The sequence below is a fragment of the Lissotriton helveticus genome, chromosome 11, assembly GCF_964261635.1.
Source record: "Lissotriton helveticus chromosome 11, aLisHel1.1, whole genome shotgun sequence".
NCBI classification, from domain to species: Eukaryota; Metazoa; Chordata; class Amphibia; order Caudata; family Salamandridae; genus Lissotriton; species Lissotriton helveticus.
The window spans coordinates 1,040,909,633-1,040,933,612 of NC_136072.1; the positions used below are offsets into that span (position 1 = coordinate 1,040,909,633).

The 23,980-nt window shown below is 41.5% G+C and overlaps 1 protein-coding gene across 1 annotated transcript in view; it reads right to left on the reverse strand.

Moving 5' to 3' along the window:
• The window catches only part of FAM216A (family with sequence similarity 216 member A), a 199,292-nt gene that overhangs the window by 61,998 nt on the left and 113,314 nt on the right, over positions 1 to 23,980 (reverse strand). The window contains exon 5 of the mRNA XM_078666130.1: positions 20,889 to 21,057. Coding sequence (XP_078522256.1) covers positions 20,889 to 21,057 — 169 coding nt within the window. The remainder of the gene's footprint in view (positions 1 to 20,888; positions 21,058 to 23,980) is intronic.

Genomic DNA, 23,980 nt, shown 5'->3' on the forward strand with positions numbered 1-23,980 from the left:
GTAAGGGTCTTGGTGGGAGCATTGCTGGGAAGGTCAAATTTTGTTCTAAAACACAGTAGTACACCCACCTTGAGGGGAAAGATCCGCTATAATATTTTGGCCATACTTATTGATCCTTAAAAAGGTGACTCAGACAGAGCACGCAATTTCAAAAATATTGTACTGTCTATTAGGGAAATCAAAGTGTCACTTTTTGAACCACACAGCGTACATACCTTTTATTTATTTATCAGTGGTATTGTAATAGCACTTCCTGTTTTCCGTTCAATAATTACAGGCCGGGTTTCAGTCAACATCCGCCAGGCAGGCAGTGGACAGGGTGTCTCTTCTGTCAGTGGTCACCACCACATTGATGGACGAAGCGTCAGCTGGAATGGAGGAGTGCCGCCAATAAGAGGAATTGTTTGCTGCATGCAACTTACTTACCAATTTCAACAGGACAACTCCAACAACATACGCAATACAGATACAGTATCCATTGTTGTCTTTTATTCTATGAGTGTGACTGCATGTGCTTACCTTTACTTTGTAACCAAAGATTGTCTGTAAACTCTGTATCTTCAATTATTGTTTGTCCATGCTCTGCTTTTTTTTTCTTCTCTCAACAAAACCTACCCAAAAAGAAACCCCCATTCCCATCCATTTTACAAACCCTAACCCTCTTCCCCCGGGCTGTGTTGTTTTGCTTGATGTCTGACTAAAATGACATCAATAATTCCACACACTTGCTGGGGAGGATAAGGTGATAGCAGCAACAGGCTGGTGAAGGAATACGAGGATATCTTCTAGACTTACTCAGCTTCAGTACTATATCTTCTAGTAGTAGTAGCCAATGTCAAATAAATTCAACGCAAGTACTAGTTATACTTGCAATACTTTACCATTTGTTAGGCTACATTATGGCACTGTTCTAGTGTACTGTCACCTGCTATTTTCTCGATCGTACCGTAACCGTTGTAATGCTACAGTAAGGAGTACAAACAAGGTTTCGTTTTCTTTTTTTCCATAGGCATGCAACTGCCACTGTGTCACACCACTAGTAACACCGCAATGAGGAAATGTCACCCGCCCAGGAATGACAACGTTAATCCCCATTTCACCTGGAGCCAGCCCTGGGCCTAGCCCTAATTTCTAACACAAATTACAGGTAAGATAAGCGTTTGGTGGGAGGTAGTATAATGGAGTATTATTTCGGAGTAGACAAGAGATTGACGGTTGTACTACTAAAGTCCTACGACTGTTCAGGAAAACAAAGTTACTGTTACACCCCCCGCCCCCCACCCACCAGACTGAAAAGCAGTAAAAAACAGGTATGGTCAGATAAAGTTGAAAAATATATTTATTTATCCCTAACAAAATAATCTCCCTCACCCACCCTAACCCCAACGATTGTCTCTGAAACGTCCCAAAACGATCCCAACTCCCAAATCCCACCCCCCAAAAGTCTATAAAAAAAGGGCAAGGGACACTCCACTACTGGAGGGTGCTGGTGCTGGTGCATGATGCGGCATGGGCATCATACTCCTTGCGGAGGGTGGCAAGCTCGGAGCGGAGGCCCTTAACCAAGGTCTTATACCTCAGGACCTCCTGCTCCAGGTTGGACATGCGGACTCGTAGGCGGCGTTGGCGTTCCTTGCAGCTCCTGTGGGGGGCAGCTGGTATTTCGGGTGCTTGGCGGTGGCGGTCGGCTTTCTTAGCCCGGCTCGGTCCCGCTGGTTTAGTCATGGAGGAGGATGCAGTGGTCACAGTCGAAGATGTTGCCCCGCTCGACTGCGTGTCCTCCTCCTCCTCCAGGGCCACCAGCCGCCGATACTCGGCGACTGTGGCCTCCAGCCTCCGTTGCCGGGCCAATCTAGCCTGCTCCCTCCTTGTTGATGATTTGGAAGGAGCAACTATATGAAGAAAGAAAGACATAGTCTGTAACCAATGCTCCTTATTAATAACACAAAGTGATTGAGCCGAAAGTTGGGTCACAGAGTACAAGTAGCAAATTGAAAGCACAGTACATAACTATTGAGGACAGTATCTATGTAACCTCCCACTTCTGCATCCTTGCTCTAACAGTAGTGGTAGTTTAATGAACTAATTCTACGACCACTATGGACTTCCATTACAGTCGACTATGACAGTACACCAGTCTTATTCTTCTTCTTCTCTCTTGTTTAGGGAAATGGGTACGTTATCTTATGCAAGCCGGCAGAATGACATGGACACAGCACAGTGAAGTTGCACCCGAGAAAAAAAGTTGCACACCATGATGATGGAGACAGACTTGCGTTACTGTACCGGTCCAGTACATGCAGGTGGTGAAGCTATTACTTTTCTATTACGGCTGGCACTGAGAATACTCTGTTACAAGGGCTACTGCTTAATTAATTTACCTTTCACCCTACAGTGCAAATGAGTACTAGAAAAGGAAACTGAAGAAGCTAACTAATTTGATTATCTATCACTTCACATGGGACGTATTTAATGACAGATGAGATGACTTTAGGTGCTTTGCTTAATATTGAGTGAACAGTGATACACCCACACATGAATGACGTACTACAAGTAAACTAAAGTTATTAAGAGAGGTACGGAGTGTCCACCGTAATAACCAGATATATGCTGTGAATGCAAACGCAATACAAAGTACTGCTACTATTCATGGTAGTATTGGACACATTTACAATTTCTTTTCCTTGCCTTCCCTGCACTGGGACGGACGTGCGGGTGCGGTGGTACATGCTCTTCAAGGTAACACTTACTTCACCTGGCGACCATCTACTCTCTCTAGATACACATTTGCTATGTAAGAGTCAGAGAATACCATGCTCCAGGCATCCATTCATTCAAAGTATACGCACACATACAGTTTCTGTTTCACCCACCCAGGCTGCTGTCCTTCCACCCATCCTTGCTTCATCATTGACCCAGCCATGCACCATACCATATTCTTTCCTTCCCAGCCACCTCTGGGTCCAAGCAAACACATATCGTTCTTCTTTGCCAGCCATCATACAAGTTCGCGTCCCACTTACTTACACCCTTCTTTCGCTTTTCGTTCATCCCATCCATCACGTTCGTCTAAGAACTTATTGGGATTCTTCTCACCAAAAACTTCACAGCTAAGTCGAAGTACATTTCGAGGAGGCTACTACCTGGTTGATTTGTAATTGTAATACACCCGTGCAGAAAGCACACTATGCAGTCTTCAATCTCAATAAGTAAGGAATATATAGCTTACCTGTTTCCGCCACCACCGTTTGATCCCCCACAGGAACGGCCACCAGCTCTTCTACCGCCGCCTCCTCCCCAGAGGCCTCCGAGTCCAAGTCCAACACAGCCACCTCCGCGCTGGCCCCGTCACCAGATGTTACACCTACAAAGTACATTTAAGAATGTTAGAATACACCACTCACTACTATATAATTAAGATTTGGTCCAGGAGAAATGTTAGAAAAACAGAATACAATGTAATAATTTGTGACTGTCTACTCCATAGTAAAAATGTCCCATTTTCCAGGGAAGGCTGTTGTCTTCCTGCAGCACTTTTATGCACAACTGATGAATGCTTGCTTTTGATTTTTAACACGCACCACTTTTTCTCCTAACAGACAGAAGCTTGACTCCTGTCCTGACTGAGTCCTAAGAACACGACCAGGATCAAGTTCAAACTAGGTGAGAGTTCGGCTCGACCACAAGAAATGTGTCCAATTAATCGTCAGCACTAACCACTTTTCCGTTTACAGTTAAATAGTTTGATGACAAAGTAGATTTTAATAAATGTGTTTACTTTTAATAAAGCTTTTACACTTAAATAGACTCTGTGGTTTTTGTTCCTCTAGACTAGAGTGGATGAGCTAAAGGTTTTGGAATTTTTGCAAGCATGAGTGCCTCTGACACTTCTTGACTGTGCTGTGACTCCGTACTACTCTCTTGTCCTGCGTACGATAATCTACAGATCATTGGGGATCTATAATCGGTGACTTCGGGAGCTGAATGACTCTACAACACTATCTAGTCAGTAAGGAGACACTGCATAGAGGTATTGCTGAATATAATGGGAGTCCAATGGAATTGCCAAATGTCCAATCTTAGTTAGCTACACAGACAGACTAATAAGAATAGTCTAATAATACCACAGGGAGTCATATTCGAGGCAGGATAAGAATTTATATCCAGTCTACAAGAACATCAAAGATGATTTAGAAAAAATCGAATGAGGAACGCTAGGAAAAAATAGGTACTGTTTATTAAAATGTAAACTTACTGGGGCCAGCAAAGGAGCCCTCGCCTGCCCGATCCTGGCCTGCATCCTCAGCACCCTCCTCCTGTGTCCTCCTCTTGCCCTTGGGGGGAGCTGATGTACAACATGAAAGAAAGAAAAACCAGAAAACATGGATGAGATTTTTCAACCAAATCAAACATTTCAAAAGAACAATAACAACATATTTGGAAAAATAGCAAATAGATAGACAACTATTCCACGGGATCTATCTCATGTGGTATGCTACGTTATTCGTATTGCCTGATTTGCGGAACGTTGACTTAGAAAGTTCCTATGTAACTCAATAAACAGACTACTAAAGAGGTTGATTTTCCTCCATTGTTGCGTGCCTTTTCTGACGCAGCGGCAGAACAAAAGACTCGCCATGGTGTTGGTGCGGAGTATATATTAAAAAAAAAAACACATATGGGCATATGGGCGATGCATCACGTTGTAAAGCCCTGCGCCATCAGGGGGCGTTCCGGCGCAAGGGAGGGCGACGCGTACCTGCGCAGGAACGAATCCTAAAAGTGGCTGAGGGAAATCTACAAGATGTCAATCAGTCACTTTTAGGACAATGATGCATGACTCAAACCCTGCGCGCTTGAAGCCGACGTACGGCTTGATGCAGCATTGGGGAGATAGGGTACCCCAGAGCATTGCTGGAGCTGCGCCATCGTTGGCACGCAACTCCAGCAATGCGCTGCCTTTACGGCACAGATGCGTAAGGCTTCTGTGACGTTTTGGGCCAATGGGTGGTGGTGGCATGGCCCACAATTACTGCCGCATCCCTGCTACTTTGCAGGGATGCGCCGGTAATTGAAAATATGACCCTTACTGTCTAGCATTACGCAGTTCTTTTCTTTACAGTACACTCATACATAATTTCTCAGGCCAATGAAATGCTTCTGAACACAACATACAAAACAAAGAAGCATAGTAGCAAGCAAGGCTACTGAGAAGGAGAGCAGTGCACCTGAAAATGAAATGCATAGAAGATTTTGAAATATAATTTACCTCAATGTAATCTGCAGCATTATTGCTCTTGGTAAAGAACAAAGATTTGCTAATAACAGAGCAGGATAAAACAGAGTAGTAAATGTACCACTACTACTACTCACCAATCCCGGGGACCTCTACGCCGAGCGCGTCCAGCAAGTCCCGCTCCCGGTCCATGACATCGGTCCAGCGGTGGGTGGCCTGGTGATATGTGCGCCGGACCCCAGAGATCTTGTACATGGCCCGGCACACCTTCTCCCACCGCTGGCGGCGCTCCCGGATGCCATAGCCGGTCGCGATCTTGCCGCCTCCCAGGATCGTCTTGGGGAGGCGGCGCTGGACGTGGAAGATCAGTGCCGCCACTTCCTCCGCGCTGAAGATCTCCCTCGGGACCACTTGCTACCCCCTTAAACGCCCGCACGGGAGCCGGGCACGGGGTGCGGGACCCTTCCCCTTCTCAGGGTGCTTCCCGGCTCCCTTTACCATGGTCTGGGCAGAAATAAACTTAAATGATAAAGAAGAAATAGAATAGTGAAGAAGAAAAGAAAAGAGTTAAAAAAAGTAGTTTAAAAGTAAATAAAAGCTGCAGAAAACACAAAAATATAGAGCTAGAAAAATAGAGGGTTAGATAATAAGTAAAATTAGATCAAAAAAACTTCAAACAAGCAAAGGATGGCAGAGATTGACAGAGGATACAGAAAGCATGCCCAGAACCATAGCAATGAATGAGAAACAAGATGGCCGCGCCCGTTCACGACCGCGTGGGTAAGTTCGCGCGAGATTTTCCTTGCGAGTACGCGCGAAATTGTACTAGCGAGCAGCACACTTTGCGAGATTACACATAGCGGGCGGAAACGGAATTACGTCACGCCAACAAGATGGCCGCGCCCGTGTACGACCGATAGGGTAACTTGGCAAACGAATAGCTAGGAGCGCCTCGCGAACACGAGCAAGATCACGCGAACATACACGTCGCAACAAAAACAATTTTGTATTCGCACGTATTCGCGGCTTCCGAAATCGATCTCGCACGGATTCGCGCCCCAAAAAACGCGCGAAATTGCAGAAAAAACGATTTTAGCTAAAATGAAAGCAATGAGCAGGTGCAAAAGTTCAAACTTAACATTAGTAACATTCAAGGTAGTGCTTCCTGATGGGCCCCTCCAGAGTTTGCAACTATTCTATGACCCTGCTATGACCCAAACAGCAGGCTCATAGAATAGCACCATAAAGGTCCTGTGAAAAAAAAATTTAACTGCAACAAAAAGCAAATTACAGATAAGGAAGGAAGCAGGTGCCAGCCAGACTGGAACTTTCAAAATTACTGACACATTAATGAAACAAATTAATTGATGGCAGTTGAAGAAGGGCAGGTGTGCTTGCTTTTTTCAACCACCATAATCTACAGTGATAAATAAACCTAATAGGTGCCAGTGAGGATGTACTAGAGGGTGGCATGGGTGTCCCAGAGGGTGGCAGTGGTGAAACAGAGGGTGCTGTGAACCTGTGATGATAAACCAGACGTAGAAACAACATAGTCGCGGCCGTTGCAAGCCGAAAAGTAAGTTCGCAATTGCGAACTTGTCCCAAAATCGGCGCGAACACGCGCCAACACAAAAAACGGAAAAATCCGCAAATCCGCTAGAGTTCGCGGATCTTCGCGGATTGCGAATCCGTAAATACGCAAGTTCGCGGATTGCCAATCCGCAAAATCCGCCCATGCTTATATGTTACATACACACATGTCCTTGGGACATGTGTGTGCGCAACACCAGTGAACATTACCATTTCAGGGGTGCAACAGGGTGTCCTTTAGACACCCTGGCACCCTTGAAATTGCTTCCTTATTTGCGATTCGCTAATTGCAAATCGCAAATAAGGAATGACTCCCCATTCATTCCTATGGGCCTTTTGGCCCATAGGAATGAATGGGAAAGCCATTCCTTATTTGCGATTAGCAATTAGCGAATCGCAAATAAGGAATCAGTAGAAATTGCAAATAATATTGCGATGCCTACATGCATCCCGTTTTGCGAGTCTTTAATAGCGAATCCTTAAAATTCGCTATTAAGGACTCGCAAAACATAACTTTGTTGCATCTGGGGGAATGTGTTTACCTCTGACTTCAAAGTGAGAGGATTTATGTGGCAATCATGCTAGCTATGGGGGTGTGCTGGAGGAAGGCTGTAGGATGTTATTTTTTTCTCACACACATCCAAATATAAATGTCTGTAAATGAACTGTGCTAATAATTAACAGGTAGATGCATCAAACATTTTTGCGAGCGCAAACAGTGCGAATCGCAAAATTCGTCCGTTTGTGCCCGCAAAAATGGCATTTGAGATGCATCAAGGGTTCATGCACTCGCAATTTAAGAATTCCCAAATAATTGCGAGTTCTCAAATTGCGATTGCATTTAAGGAATCGCAATTTGCGATTCCTTAAATGCAATGCATGAACCATTCCAAGACTGTGAATTCGCAATCTGGGGCCGCTATTTACCGCAAAGTCAAACTACGTGGTAAATAGCAAAACTTAGAAATATGCACTTTAGTGCATTTTTCTAAGTTGTATGTTACACACACACACATGTCCTTGGGACATGTGTGTGCGCAACACCAGTGAACATTACCATTTCAGTGGTGCAACAGGGTGTCCTTTGGACACCCTGGCACCCTTGAAATTGCTTCCTTATTTGCGATTCGCTAATTGCTAATCGTAAATAAGGAATGACTTCCCATTTATTCCTATGGGCCTTTTGGCCCATAGGAATGAATGGGAAAGCCATTCCTTATTTGCGATTAGCAATTAGCGAATCGCAAATAAGGAATCAGTAGAAATCGCAAATAATATTGCGATTCCTACATGCAATTCGCTATAAAGGACTCGCAAAACATAACTTTGATGCATCTGGGGGTAAGACTATATCAGCATAAGGAAAGCACAAATTAAGCACATTTTTGCTGGATACTTTTATAAGTAAAACCATGTCTGTACAAATATAATGATCATTTCAATTGAAGATGTGTTGTCTGTAATGGCAGTGCACTACCACACCATGCAGACTCCGCTTTACACCACTCCACTCTGCACCACTCCACGCTACTGCACTCTACTCTACACTACTCCCTTCTATGCCTCTCTACTCTTTTCTGCAACACTATTCTCTATTGTACTCTGCACCATTGCCCTCTTTGTCACAGTACTCTACACCATTCCAGTCTAGGCCACTCCACTCTACTCTGCACCACTCCACTCTATGCCACTCCACTCCCACAACATTGCACTCTATGCCACTGCATTCTACTCTGTACTACTCCACTCTATGCCATCCATTCTACGCGACTCTAATCTACTCTGCACCACAGCACTCTGCACCACTGTACTCTGCACCACTGTACTCTACACCACTGCACTCTACGCTGCACCACTCCAAGCCACTCTACTCTGCACCACTGTGCACTACGCCACTGTACTCTAAACACTGCACTCCACACTACTTTACTCACATCCAATGCACTCTAGGCCACTGCACTTTTACGCCAATCTACTCTGCACCACTGCACTCTGCACCACTCTTTTCTACTCTGCACCACTGTACTCTACACTACTGCTCTCTACTCCACTCTACACCGCTATACTCTGTGCCACTGCACTCTATGCCACTCTACAACTTTCTGTTCTACTCCGCAACACTGTACTCTATGCCACTGGTCTCTACGCCACTGTTCTCTACACTACTCTACTCTACACCACTCTACTCTGCGCCACTGCACTCTACACCAAGGCACTCTACACCATGGCACTCCACTATACAATCCACTATACACAATTGCACTCTGAGTCTTTGATTAAGTGAGCTTGTGTGTTAGTGGCTGTATTGGAGAATGAGTGTGTGAATGTCTATATGGGTGAGTGAGCGGATGTGGGACGGCTTGTATGAATGTGTGAATGGGTATGCAAGTGGTTGTGTGGGTGTTTTAGTGCTTGTATGGGTGAGTGAGTGCTTGTGTTGAGAGGCTGTATGGGTAAGTGGGTGGGTGTGTGAGTGGCTGGAAAGGTGAATAAGTGATCGTGTGAGCAGCTGTATAGGTGAGTGTGGCTGTGTGAGTGGATGTATGAGTAGATGTATGGATAAGTTGGTGGGTGTGTGAGTGGCTCTATGGATGAGTGAGTGGTTGTGTGAGTACTTGTATGGGTCTGTGAATGGGTATGTGAGTGGTTGTGTAGGAGTGTGAGTGGGTGTATGAGAGGTTGTATAGGGGTACAAGTGGGTCTGTGCGGTTCTGTGGATGATGTAATCAGTGATGTCATTAGTAATGCCATTGGAGATGTCATCTGTGATGTCACTGACCATGTCATGAGTGATGACATATGTGAGGTCATAATCAGTACATTGAGGGGCGTAAGTTATAGTTAACTCAGGTAACTATAACTGCTGAGTTTCACAAGTGAAATCTGAGCCTAACTATAACCCCCTGGAATCTTTATTTTTTTCAGTAAATTCATATGTTTAAAAAAAATTATAACGTCCTATAACCTGTTTATTTCAGTGAACTTCTAAGGTTTTCTTAAGGTTATTTGCTAACTATAACGTCACTGGAACATTTGGTTTTTATAGTGAATTTCTACGGTTTTTCAATGTTATTTCCTAACTGTAAATTGAAACTTTTGAGAGTGAGTGTGTTATTGAGTGCATGAGTGTTTCTGTGGGTGTGTGAGTATCTCAATGGGTATTTGAGTGGGTGTGTGAGTGTCTGAGTGAGTATGTGAGTGGGTGCGTGAGCATCTCAGTAGGTACATGAGTGTCTGAGTGGGTCAGAGAATGGGAATGAGTGGGTTTGTCAGTCGGTGAGTAGTGCATGAGTGTCTGGGTGGTAAGTGGGTGTGTGTCTCTGAAGGGTCTGCCTGAGTGGGTTTGTGAGTGGTTGTGAGAGTGTCTGAGTGTTTCTGTGAGTGGGTGCATGAGTGTGAGTGGGTCTATGAGTGCATGAGAGTCTGAGTAGGTCTGTGAGTGGGTGTGTGAGTGGTCTGCGAGGGGTAAACAGACATAATATCGATTCCAAAATATCGACTGGACATAATATCGAGGTAAAAATATAGACTAGACAAAATATCGACCAGACATAATATAGACTACAAAAATATCGAGTAATATCGATATTAATAGCCAAAATATCGAATCAAAAATATAGACTAGACATAATATCGACTAGATAGAATATAGACAACAAAAAAATCGAAAATAAGGTAAGTTTTTAATAATTTGTAATAATTGTGTAATATAAATCTGTAGCGGGTTGTGGGTTTATAGGGGAATAGGGTGGGAAGTAATTTAATTATAATTAATTAAATCTGTAATATAATTGTAATTGTTAGTTAAATATTAATTGTTAAATAATTAAAATATAATTGTAATTAATAATAATTGATTAATTGATCAATAAATAATTTTTAGTAAATTATTTTCTGTTGCGGGTTGTGGGTTTATAGGGAATAGGGTGGGAAGTAATTTAAATAAAACTAATTAATTATGTAAAATAATTATATTTGTTAAATAATTATTAATTGGTAAATAATAAAAAATTAATTGGTAAATAATTATAATTGAATAATTGATAAATCATTATATTCTAGTAAATTATTTTCTGTAGCGGGTTGTGGGTTTATAGGGGAATAGGGTGGGAAGTAATTTAAATATAATTAATTAATTATGTAAATTAATAATAATTGTTAATTAATTATTAATTGGTAATTAATTAAAATATAATTGGTAAATAATTATATATATTTAATTGATAAATAATTAATATTTAGTAACGTATTTACTGTAGTGTGTTGTGAGTTTATAGGGGGATAGGGTGGGAAGTAATTTAATAATAATTAATTAATTATGTAAATTAATTAAAATTCTAAATTAATTAATAATTGTCCATTAAATAAAATTTAATTGGTAAATAAAAGTAATTGGTATTGGAAATTAAATTTAATAGGTAATAATATTTCTATTAATTATATTTATTTATTAAGTTTTTACTTTTTCTACTGTTGCACTCACTGGAGTGGGAATAGTAATTTTTACCCCTATGCTATCCAACGCTTTCCCTACTGTTGCACCCACTGGAGTGGGAATAGTAATTTTAACCCCTACGCTATCCAACGCTTTCCCTACTGTTGCACCCACTGGAGTGGGAATAGTAATCTTTACCCCTACGCTATCCAGCGCTTTCCCTACTGTTGCACCCACTGGAGTGGGAATAGAAATTTTAACCCCTACGCTATCCAGCGCTTTCCCTACTGTTGCACCCACTGGAGTGGGAATAGTAATTTTTACCCCTACGCTATCCAACGCTTTCCCTACTGTTGCACTCTTTGGAGTGGGAATAGTAATTTTTACCCCTACGCTATCCAACGCTTTCCCTACTGTTGTACCCACTGGAGTGGGAATAGTAATTTTAACCCCTACGCTATCCAACGCTTTCCCTACTGTTGCACCCACTGGAGTGGGAATAGTAATCTTTACCCCTACGCTATCCAGCGCTTTCCCTACTGTTGCACCCACTGGAGTGGGAATAGTAATTTTTACCCCTACGCTATCCAGCGCTTTCCCTACTGTTGCACCCACTGGAGTGGGAATAGTAAGTTTAACCCCTACGCTATCCACCGCTTTCCCTACTGTTGCACCCACTGGAGTGGGGATAGTAATTTTAACCCCTACGCTATCCAGCGCTTTCCCTACTGTTGCACCCACTGGAGTGGGAATAGTAATTTTTACCCCTATGCTATTCAGCGCTTTCCATACTGTTGCACCCACTGGAGTGGGAATAGTAATTTTAACCCCTACGCTATCCAGCGCTTTCCCTACTGTTGCACCCACTGGAGTGGGAATAGTAATTTTTACCCCTACGCTATCCAGCGCTTTCCCTACTGTTGCACCCACTGGAGTGGGAATAGTAATTGTAACCCCTACGCTATCCAACACTTTCCCTACTGTTGCATCCACTGGAGTGGGAATAGTAATTTTTACCTCTACGCTATCCAGCGCTTTCCCTACTGTTGCAACCACTGGAGTGGGAATAGTAATTTTTACCCCTACGCTATCCAACGCTTTCCCTACTGTTGCTCCCACTGGAGTGGGAATAGTAATTGTTACCCCTATGCTATCCAACGCTTTTCCTACTGTTGCACTCTTTGGAGTTGTAATAGTAAATTTTACCCCTACGCTATCCAACGCTTTCCCTACTGTTGCACCCACTGGAGTGGGAATAGTAAATGTTACCCCTACGCTATCCAACGCTTTTGCTACTGTTGAACTCACTAGAGTTGTTACAATACATTTTGCTATGCTACAGTAAAAATATTATATATGTTTATTAATAATATGTTTTTATATATATATATATATGTATAATTTTTGTTATATATTTTTTTTTAATTTACATTAATTATTTATTAATATTACATTTATTTAATAATTTTAACTAAGTTTATATTAAATATATGTATTATTATATTAGTTTTTACTTAATTTAAAGACATTTAAAAAAAACGATATTTTGACAGTCTTTATTTTTGTAACTCGATATTTTTGAGTCGATATTTTAGTACTTACCTGTTTGAAGATAGCCAGTCGATATTTTGTCCCTCGATATTATTGTATCTCGATATTTTTGTGGTCGATATAATTTCAGTGATCCGTCTGCGAGTATCTGAGTATTTCTGTGAGAATCTAATTGCTTCTGTGAGTGGATCGTTTAGTGGGTGTGTGAGTGCCTCATTGTGAGAGTGGATGTCTAAGTGTCTGGGGAGGTGTGTTAGTAGCTGTGTCTATGACTGGGCCACAATTGACTGCACATGCCCCTTTAGCCAAAAGTTTTGCACAAAATATCTAACCAAGTGGAGTACTTTCTACTAATTAATTGCTATCCCCTTGGGTAAATATCCAGTATGTATTCTACACTACAGGTGCATAATGGAGCACAAGGAAATGTCACCAGTGACCTTGTGTGCGTTTTGGTGATGTGATTGTTACTCATGCGTCTTTATCCAGAAATGTTTGATAACATGAACATGAACAAGAGGACGAGAGTACAAAAAAGTAAATTTCTACCAAAAGATGTCCTCATTCGTCAGCATCAAGAACACGTCACCAACATCAGCAGGGAAAAGCACAGGGAGGCCTTTTGGTGAGCTGCCCATCATTCTGGCAAAAGGCGGGAAGACCACTGCATACTACTAAGGTGGACAGGGTGGGGCCAAACGGACAGACCTTCAGGTCATTTTGCACATTTGTATAATTTCAGTCTTTTAAAGGGAGAATCATCTCTCAACAGGTAAGGACAACAAAGAACCCACTCGTCACAGTCACTACTCATTGCGTTCCAATAGATCAACTATGCATTCAACTCCACAAAACATTTCACATCATCTTTTAATGTGGAATTACAGAGAAAACATACTTGCTTTGCCTTTGTCAAGCCCAAGAGATCAGGATCATTTCTCCTTTACAGAAGTGGAGTTTCAATTGGGGTACCAGCTATGTTTATATATGTAAGTCTTTACCATTGAGGTTTAATATCTGTAACAATTAAGTAGGTTATCGCACTAGGTCCCCTTGCTACAGCTCTCCTGTCCAACTTGCCCACAGTCTGCTACCCTTTGCTGCCTGTCTACTTGCTGCCCCTGTTTGTGCCTCCTCCACTCGTTTCATGCTCTGTTTTGCCTTTTCTGCTGATTTTTCTGCCCTCCATTTTGCCTTTTTCTGCTCTCTGATTTGCCTTTTCTGCTAGTTTTTCTGCCCTCTGTTTTGCTTTTATCCGCTTGATTTTCTGCCCTCTTTTTTGCCTTTACTGCTCATTTTTCCACCGTTTTGCATTTTCTCCTCATTTTTCTGCCCTCTGTTTAGCCTTTTCTATTTGTTTTTCTACCCTGCATTTTGCCTTTCTGCTTGTTTTTCTACCCTCTGTTTTGCCTCTTCTATTTGTTTTTCTACCCTGCATTTTGCCTTTCTGCTTGTTTTTCTGCCCTCTGTTTTTTTCTGCTTGCTTTACTGCCCTCCATTTGCCTTCTCTGCTTGTTTTTCTGACTTCTGATTTGCCCTCTTCTGTTCTGTTTAGCTTTTTTGCAAATTTTTCTGCCTCATTTTTCTACCCTCCGTTTTGCCTGTTCTGCGTATTTTTCTGCTTTCTATTTTGCCTTTTCTACTCATTCTTCTGCCCCTTCTTTTGCCTCTTCTACTTGATTTTCTGCAGTCTGTTTTACCTTTTCTGCTCGTATTTCTGCCCTCTGTTTTGCTTTTACTGCTTGTTTTTATGCCCTCTGTTTTGCCCTCTTCTGCTCGGTTTTGCCTTTTCTGCTAGTTTTTTAGGTCTCGGACCGTAGGCTGCGATTGCGCAGTCTCGCTCCGAGATTCTATGTTTTCTAGAGTGGGGCTTGAACCCGCCCCTCTTCTCCATCGACTGGCTTCCTAAACGGAGGCCAGCCATTGGAGGAGAGGGGCGTCACTCCGTTCAAGCCCTGTCTTTTTGGTATTCGGGGGTGTGTTTTTTACTTTCTTTCTCTCCTCTTCCTATTGGCTGGAATTTTACATTCCAGCCAATGGGAACAGGAGAGAAAGAAAACCACGCCCCCTAATCCAAAAATGACGCTGGTTTCTCTGAGGCATTCCTGCCTTGCCTCGGAGAAACGTGCAAGTCGTTGTCCGACCGGCCGCATACCGTAATATATGTATATGAATGTGAGAGTGGTCCCACCACAGCCCCCTCTGCTAGCAACCATCCTTCCCAGGCAGAGAACCCCCCATCCCTGATAGAATGAAGATCTGAGGGGTTTATTCGAGTCCTGTTCTTATTGTCATTGCATATTAATACATAATTAAAAAGTGCGTTGGATATTTTGTAAAGTTTCATATAGTTGACTTTCTAAACCCCTACAACCCTCGACCCTTTCCTGTTTTTTTTTTTTTTTTGCGGCTTTTACAAATGGAGCTCCATGCGGTGCGCTTGGTTTGTCACACTAACATGGCCGCCGGAGCCATAACACTCAGTTGCCTGCGTGCATTTCCCCTCTCTCGTTTCTCTCTTCCCTTCCTTTCGCTCCCTTCTCGCTCCGTCAGCCCCCCCTTTCAGTGTGCTCTCTTCGGACTTCTCTAGCCCCTTATCCCGGAACCAGTTCGCTCCCCTGTTGTGCACCACTGCTTCGCGGTGGCATCTGTCGCTGTGTCGGCTGCGAGCCAAGGAAGCATCGCTGTCATCTTGAGCCAAGTCATGCGGGTGATATCTGGAATGTGTGTGCATGTGCTATGAGACTGTGTCTGTTTGTGTGGGTGTTTCTGCAGTAGTTTGTGTGTCTGCCTCCGTGGTGACCGTCTTCCTGTTTGGTTACCGTGTGCGCGATTGCTGGGTTTGAGACAGAGTCTCCGAGTAGTGTTTTTTTTTAGAGAAGCTTATGTGCTCTTGCATGTCCCTTGCCCGCCCCTCCCTAAACGAGCCCCTTGGCCCGCCCCTTCCCCGGAATTGGGCTGATATCCTCGCGGCTCCAGTGTTGACCCCCGGGGTTCGGCTCTCAGCAAGGCGGGGAAGGGCGAAGGCCTTCCAGCACTCTTGTTATCAAGGGGGCCTGGTCGCCTTTGTGTGGATCCGAGGGTGGTCACCCATGTGTGCACAGCCCCGAGCGAAGCGGCACAGTGAGCCATGGAGTGTCAGGGGAGAAACGCAGCCCCCAATGTACAGCCCCCCCCCCTCGATCTCCAGGGGCCCCTTTGAGCCCCAGGCATATGAATATTTGTGACGTGGGAGTCTCAGCACCCTCCCATCACATCCTGTGGTTATTTTGAGTTATGCCACGAAGTACTGTGTGAATGGTTGCTTTAATACAAGAGCTCTTAATTTGCAACCATTGCCGTTCTAGAATCAGCCTTGCGTAGAACTACCCCAACAAGCATACTAACACGAGTTTGACTTTTTGTAAATGACGCCCAGGGCAAAACCACATTTTGCACCACCACCAGCGCCTTCCGTGAAAAAAATAAAAACCCTAGCACCCCCTGTTTCTGCTCTGTTTGTTTTGAGTCTGAGAGTGTCATACATCCTACATATCCCTCCCCCTCTTTATCGCAACGACTACCCACCCCCCTTGCGCATTGAGACCAACACGGGTGAGTAATAGCGCTTTACAAGCCCCCTGACTGACTGATTGATTAGTTGGTTAAAAGCTGGGGTTGAATACAACACTGGCGTTCATGCAGCACAGTGTTTACAGCCTGCTACGTGGTGCGTGCGGAGAGCTGCACGCACCCTTTTCTGCGTCTCACAGGTGCTCCCTTCCCTTGTGTCGCCAGGAGCGACCATATCCGCCGACACTGATCCCTTCGTAAAACAAAACACCCTGACCCTGCTTATGGGGGTTTTATCCCCACAGTTCTGCAGTCTCTCGTTCACTTCCGAGACCTACGTCGCACATATGCATGAGTCTGTCTTCCTTTTATGTTTTAACGACCATCTGAAGTTCTGCCTCTTGTGAGCCTCACAACTGTGGGCTCGGTGGCTAACAGGTCACACACACAGCCCGCCCTCCCCCCCATCCTTCTTGCAGAGGGCCCGTCTCCTGGTCTTCCACGGGCCAGGCTACAGACGTATTCATGGGCAGTGGCGTCACTAAACTTGAAGCGCCCCACCCCCCCACCCCCACTCACTCAGGAGCACTCAGGGCCAGGGTACCCTGCTGAGGGGGCCACCCTTTTTTCAGTTATATGCTCTAGCTCCTTGTCACACATTATAGGAGTTAGAGGAGCTGTAATATGTGTAACCAATGCATTTTATTACAGTAATGTGGACACCAGCACTAAAATGCGATAGTATAACTCCTGACAAGTGGCACTCAGAAGGGATTGTTTTGGTGGAGGCAATTTAAAGGCAACAGGAAGCCATCCAGTGCCACTTTCATCCACTATGTGTTTTAGATTTGAGACACAGGAAATAACCACTTAATATTTGCACACAACTTGGGTCAGTAAAAGCAAAAGCTTTTATGGGCTATTTTTGTGGGTTTTCCCAAATTTCTGATTGTTTCATATCCCCATTTGCTAGGAAATCAACTTTTCCATAAATATATCTTTATCTATTTTTTGTTTTGTTTATTCTGGTTCATATCGAATAGACCATGTTGACTTTGGCCAGCCATGAAGTATGATGCATATTCATTAGGTTTTAGCTATGTAGAACTATCGGAAAGCAGGAGCGCAGGAATTTGAGGGTCACTTTTGGTTTGCATGAAGGAAAGAGCACAGGATATCAATAGGTTGATTTCAAGTAGAAGAAGACACATGTATATAACAACAAATACTTTCAGTGTGCTGTGTCTGTGGCTCTGTGTGTGTGGCTCTGTGTGTGTGTGTGGCTCTGTGTGTGGCTCTGTGTGTGTCTGTGGCTCTGTGTGTATGTGTGGCTCTGTGTGTGTGTGTAGCTCTCTGTGTGTGTGGCTCTGTGTCCGCTAATACTCTCTACTACTCTCTAATGCTCACCTATTGCCATTGTAAATGACAATACCCTTTATTTATGTTTTTTTTTAAACGAAAAATGAAAAAAAGCCATTTGCAATGCCAATAGCTCTAACTTTAACAAAGCCGAGACCATTGCATTGTAAATGCTTGTTTGTCCTTTGTTTTGCCTTTTCTGTTTGTTTTCTGCTCTCTGTTTTGCCTTCTGTGCTCTTTTTCTGCTCTGCTTTGCCTTTTCTGAAAGGTGGCCAGAGTCCCATGGAGCCTAAAAGGCAATACGGTGAATTGATTCAGGCCACCCAGTATAGAAAAAGCAGTTTTCTCTTTGTCCTTCAGGTTTAAACGGATCTGCAATATCCTTTAGTCAAATCAGGGGTACTAATACATTGAGCTTGTCCTAATTTCTGTATCATCTCTTCAATACAAGGAATTGTGTATATGTCAATCTTTTAAATTTTATTTCCCTGAAGCCTATACAGAAGCGTATAGTACCATTAGGTTTAAGGGCTAGAATCACTGACAAATTCCATTCACTTACTGATGATTCACACCCAGCTTTAACATATTCTGTACTTTCTCCTCTATCACATATAGTCTTGCTTCTGGTATTCAGTAAGGTTTCAACCTTATGATTTTCCCTGGTGGTTATTGAATTTTGAATAATACGGTTACGGCCAGAAGTTAGTGAAAATATCTCGGACAGGACTTTAAACAAGAATATAGATCCCGTCATTTTAAAACATTTAGATCTGGATCTGAACACTATGGGCCTGATTAAGAGTTTGGCTGTGAGACGCCGGGTCTGCCCCTTCGCAGAATCGCTAAACCCGTGTTGAGACCGCCCACCAGTTTACAAGTGTAACTCATGTCTGGCAGGCTTTTTTGTTAGCATTCCCGCAGCAGTGCCTTCAAAAACAGCCACCGCAATGGGAACACCAAAAACAGTTCCTGCACGGCATGGACTGAAAAGACCATGCCATGCAGGAACGGGTGTGCATGCACACAGGTGGGCATATATTGTGCCACAGGGAGCAGAGGCACATTTGTTTTCTCTTTGCCAGGGTTTACATGGAGGAGTAACTTCCATATAAACTAAGCCTGGGCGGAGTTACGCTACGCGGAACTCCGCGAAGTGGCAAAAGAACTCTGCCGTGCTACGCGGAGCTCCGCAAGCAGCAGAGTTCCATAGAAAAATGCAGTTCATGGTGATTGCTCAGTGCGGATGCTTGTCCGAACTGTGCACTCATCGCGAACGGCACCTTGCACAGCGCAAGCGGTCCCTTCTTTCCCTTTTCTGCCGCTCAAGTAGATTTTTACTCTAGCAGCAGCTTTCTCAATGCAAACAAGCAGTTTCTAATCGTGAGCTGTTGCGAGCATACGCAATCACTCGCAATGAGGAACCTGACCACCCTGCGTTGAGAAATCTCGCTGGGATGTTTATTTTCGACTCTCGCCCCCGCCAACTTGATGTTGACGATCGCGAACGAGGAAAAATCTCGCCGGGAGGTTGATTTTCCTCGCTCGCGGTTGCAAACTAGACATTGACTCCGCAAACTCTGCGGGCGGAGCGTAGTTCACCACCCAGGGTTAATGTAAACCCAGCAGGAGAGGAAACACCTAATATGCTTAGTGGGACCCCGGCGGTCCCGCCAAGCATAAGGATGCCTCCTGACTCCCGCAACACCATCGGGGAACGGCGGTTCCCTGGCAGCTGTGGCGGGCTGAGGCGGTCCCACCGACCATCTCATACCAGGACAGTGGGAAGACCACAATACCCCGCGAGTCAGGACTGCAAGACTCATAATCGGCCCCTAAAAGTCTTTCATGGTTGGTTGTAAACCCACTACATATAAAGCAGGTATTGGTCCCTCCCATTTTTTCAGGAGATTTGCATGGTAACCTTAGATTTCTCTTCTCACTTTATTAACTTTGACTTTATATGTCACAGGAGTTACTTACTCTAGTATTTATACAGCCCTTGCCATTGACTCAATATTTTGTTTTCAGCCGTAGGTAACAGAGTTAATACATAATCTCCAAGTGAGAAGGTTCTCAACTTTGTCTTATTATCGTATTGCCCTTTTTGTACACGTTGATGATGTTCATCCTTCTCTTTTTCTAAAGTTTATCTTGCCATATCAAGCACATATCAAAAAGTCTTGTATGTTAGATCAACTTATAAGTTAAACAAATACTTATAAATTGCCTTTTTATAAGTTTAACGCAATGTTTGTGTTTTATAAACCATGGTTTTACTATTTTAAAGAGTTTTACTCACATATATTTTTCATGTGAATAAATCTTCTGCCAGGAGTGGGCAATGAACGCTGTAAGTTAGTAATGCCCTGGAAAATATGGCAATATTCACAAATGTACCTGTTTGTTAGTATTCACAAGCTTTTTCTTTGTTCAATCAGTTTCCAGAGTGGGAATGGGAAGAGAACATCTCCAAAATTGGTGGGCAGGGCTTTTGTCAAAGCGAAAAATATTCCCTGAGGAAACGTTTGTTACATTCGTGTGAAACAATTGTCATGTGTAGATTTATACTGTGTACATTTACAGATGTGTTAAGGGCTCTTGAAAGTCAAGATGAGATTTCCCAAATGTGGAAACCTTTGTTCATTCCAAAACATTCCAAAATATTATTCGAAAAGTGAGAGGAAACCTTAGTAAATACATTTCCAATTTTCTTTTGTGAATGAAGCACAGTAATATGAAAATGTGCACAGCAACAGGGCTTCATTAACATAGCACAACAGCTTGCCTTCCATGTAGGTGTTCTTTATTTTTGTGATCTCCCTTTCCTTTATTTTGAGTGGAACTACTTTCATCTTTGACTTCACATGATCATATCATCCCTTAATTTTCATTGCACTCACTCCAGCAGGTTGTTTCGGCTACTTCAGTCCTGTCACTCATTTAACATATGTTTCAAGCGAAACTTCTTATTTTAAATTGATGCAAAGGAAAAGGCACTTTTATGTATATGCACTTCAATAAAAAAGGCATCAAATTAAAAAGACTGAATTGTGTGCTATAATCTTGAGTTAATATCTGAATCTTCTGAGTGAATCAATTTCTGTTGTTGCATTATTCCTAAAAAAGGAATGTTCAAAAGCTGTCTATTTAATTGTAACATACCTTGGCTTATTTTTTTCTGTCTTTGGAAGCAATGCTTTTCCACCCTTTCCGTCAGGGCCACGCACCATTGGCGATGAGGAAAGCGACGTTGGTAGTCGACTGGGTAGCTTCTTCGATGTTCCACTCTGGGCAGGTGTCTTGAACTGATTTTCCTGGTATGTGCTAACACCTTTAATACAAATTGTCAAAAATCTATGTTATAGGGACAGACATTGCATCCCCCCTCAAAAGGATGACTTGTTGTTTGAGAACAGAGGGAAGTGGCAGTCTTGTATAGGCTAGAGACATTTAACCATGGTACGGGGCAGACACCACCAGAAATAGAGGAATGAGTGACAGAGAGTGACATGTACAAGAATAAAACGAGACTTAGATACTTTGTAAGTCTCCTTTTACATGTTTTTATTGTGACAAGGACATTTCACTGATCATCTTCAGGATATCTGGTGGTGATGTGAATATTTTCATTCTTTCCCTCTGTTTATTTTACAAAAATCTGTTCATATATTTTTAATACAATAATTCACTCATCTCTACGTTATAAATATCTATTTTTACATCAACGTTTGCTTTGTTTTTCCTTCTCTATTTTGTTTTATGGGTATTTTCTTTTGACATTCAATTAGACTTTCATAGTGTTGTGACATGTAAAACTTCTCTTTTGTCCATTTTTTGTGGCGAAACAATGACAATATGTTCTTTTTTAGGTGTCACCAACTGATCTCCGTTTGCCTCACCAAATTAAATTAAGACTCTTTATGTAAGTACTCACACACCAGTGCAACAGCTGCAGTGTCATGGTTTGCTCTTTCTTACCAGTGGCTGATCTTTCTGCTTTCCTGACCTAATTGCTATGGGGGGATATAGACTGAGAGCCTGATTCATAAAGAGTTTGCTGTTACTTACTCTTGTAGTTCTCGTGCTTATTTCTAAATATCAGGAGTAAGCAGGAGTGCTACAAGTGTAAGTCACGGATCACTGAAATAATATCGAGGGACAGAATATCGACCAACAAAAATATCGTTGAGAAAATATCGAGAGACAAAATATCGAGTTTCTATCTACAAACAGGTAAGTACAAAAATATCGAGTTAAAAATATCGTTTACAAAAATATAGTTGTAAAAAATATCGACTTTAATAAAAACAATGTTTAATTACATTAATATAAAAAATGAATTACTAAAATATACTTAACAATACTTAAAATAACTTTTAATAATTAAATAATTAATGAAAGTAAAAAAATTATATTTTTTTAATCATATTTCTTAAAACATATATATATATAGTAACAAAAGTTAATTAAATAATAGCCAATATTATTAACGTACAAATACAAAAGAGTAAAAATTACTATTCCCACTCAAGTGGGTGCAACAGTAGGGAAAGCGTTGGATAGCGTAGGGGTTAAAATTACTATTCCCACTCCAAGGAGTGCAACAGTGGATATATGACGTTACAACGCAACTTTTACAACGCACTACCATTACAACGTAAGTATTGGTAAGTATATAATAGTTTTTATAATTTAAATTATTTAAAATTAATTTAATATAATTTAATTTAATTTCATTTCATTAAATTAAATTAATGTAAATTTAATTTTACTTTATTTTTACACTGTACCCCTGTACCCCAAAAACCCAAAACTGACCCTGAACCCTAAAAAAACCCTTTACCCAAAACCCCAAAACTGACCCTGAACCCTAAAAATACCCCTTTACCCAAAAACTAAAAACTGACCCTGAACCCTAAAAATACCCCTTTACCCAAAAACCCAAAACTGACCCTGAACCCAAAAAATACCCCTTTACCCAAAAACTAAAAACTGACCCTGAACCCTAAAAATACCCCTTTACCCAAAAACTAAAAACTGACCCTGAACCCTAAAAATACCCCTTTACCCAAAAACTAAAAACTGACCCTGAACCCTAAAAATACCCCTTTACCCAAAAACTAAAAACTGACCCTGAACCCAAAAAATACCCCTTTACCCAAAAACTAAAAACTGACCCTGAACCCTAAAAATACCCCTTTACCCAAAAACTAAAAACTGACCCTGAACCCTAAAAATACCACTTTACCCAAAAACTAAAAACTGACCCTGAACCCAAAAAATACCCCTTTACCCAAAAACTAAAAACTGACCCTGAACCCTAAAAATACCCCTTTACCCAAAAACCAAAAACTGACCCTGAACCCTAAAAATACCCCTTTAATTTAACATAATTAGCAATTAATCAATTAAATTAAATTAATTACCAATTACATTTTAATTAATTAACAACTATTTTTTAATTAACAACTAATTAAATATTACTACCAATTATTAAATTTACATATTTAATTAATTATAATTAAATTACTTCCCACCCTATTCCCCTATAAACCCACAACCCGCTACAGGAAATGAATTATTTAAATTTACACAATTAGCAATTGATCAATTAAATTAAATTAATTACCAATTACATTTTAAATAATTAACAAATATTATTTAATTACCAATTAATTAAATATTACTACCAATTAATACATTTACATATTTAATTAATTATAATTAAATTACTTCCCACCCTATTCCCCTATAAACCCACAACCCGCTACAGGAAATAAATTATTTTAATTTACATAATTAGCAATTAATCAATTAAATTAAATTAATTACCAATTAAATTTTAAATAATTAACAAATATTATTTAATTACCAATTAATTAATTATTACTACCAATTAATAAATGTACATATTTAAATAATTATAATTAAATTACTTCCCACCCTATTCCCCTATAAACCCACAACCCGCTACAGAATAAAATTACACAATAATTTAACAAAAATCATTAATTAAAAATAATTATAACATAAAATGACACTTTTCACACATATTATAACATAAAAACACTATAAATAATTAAATATTATTTAAAAAACGATATTTTTTACTATCTAGATTATATACTTGGATATTTTCACTTTCTATATTATTTACAGTCGATATTACTTCACTTACCTTAAAAACGATATTTTGACTGTCGATATTCTGTCCTGTCGATATTTTGTCCAAACGATATTTAAAACTCGATATT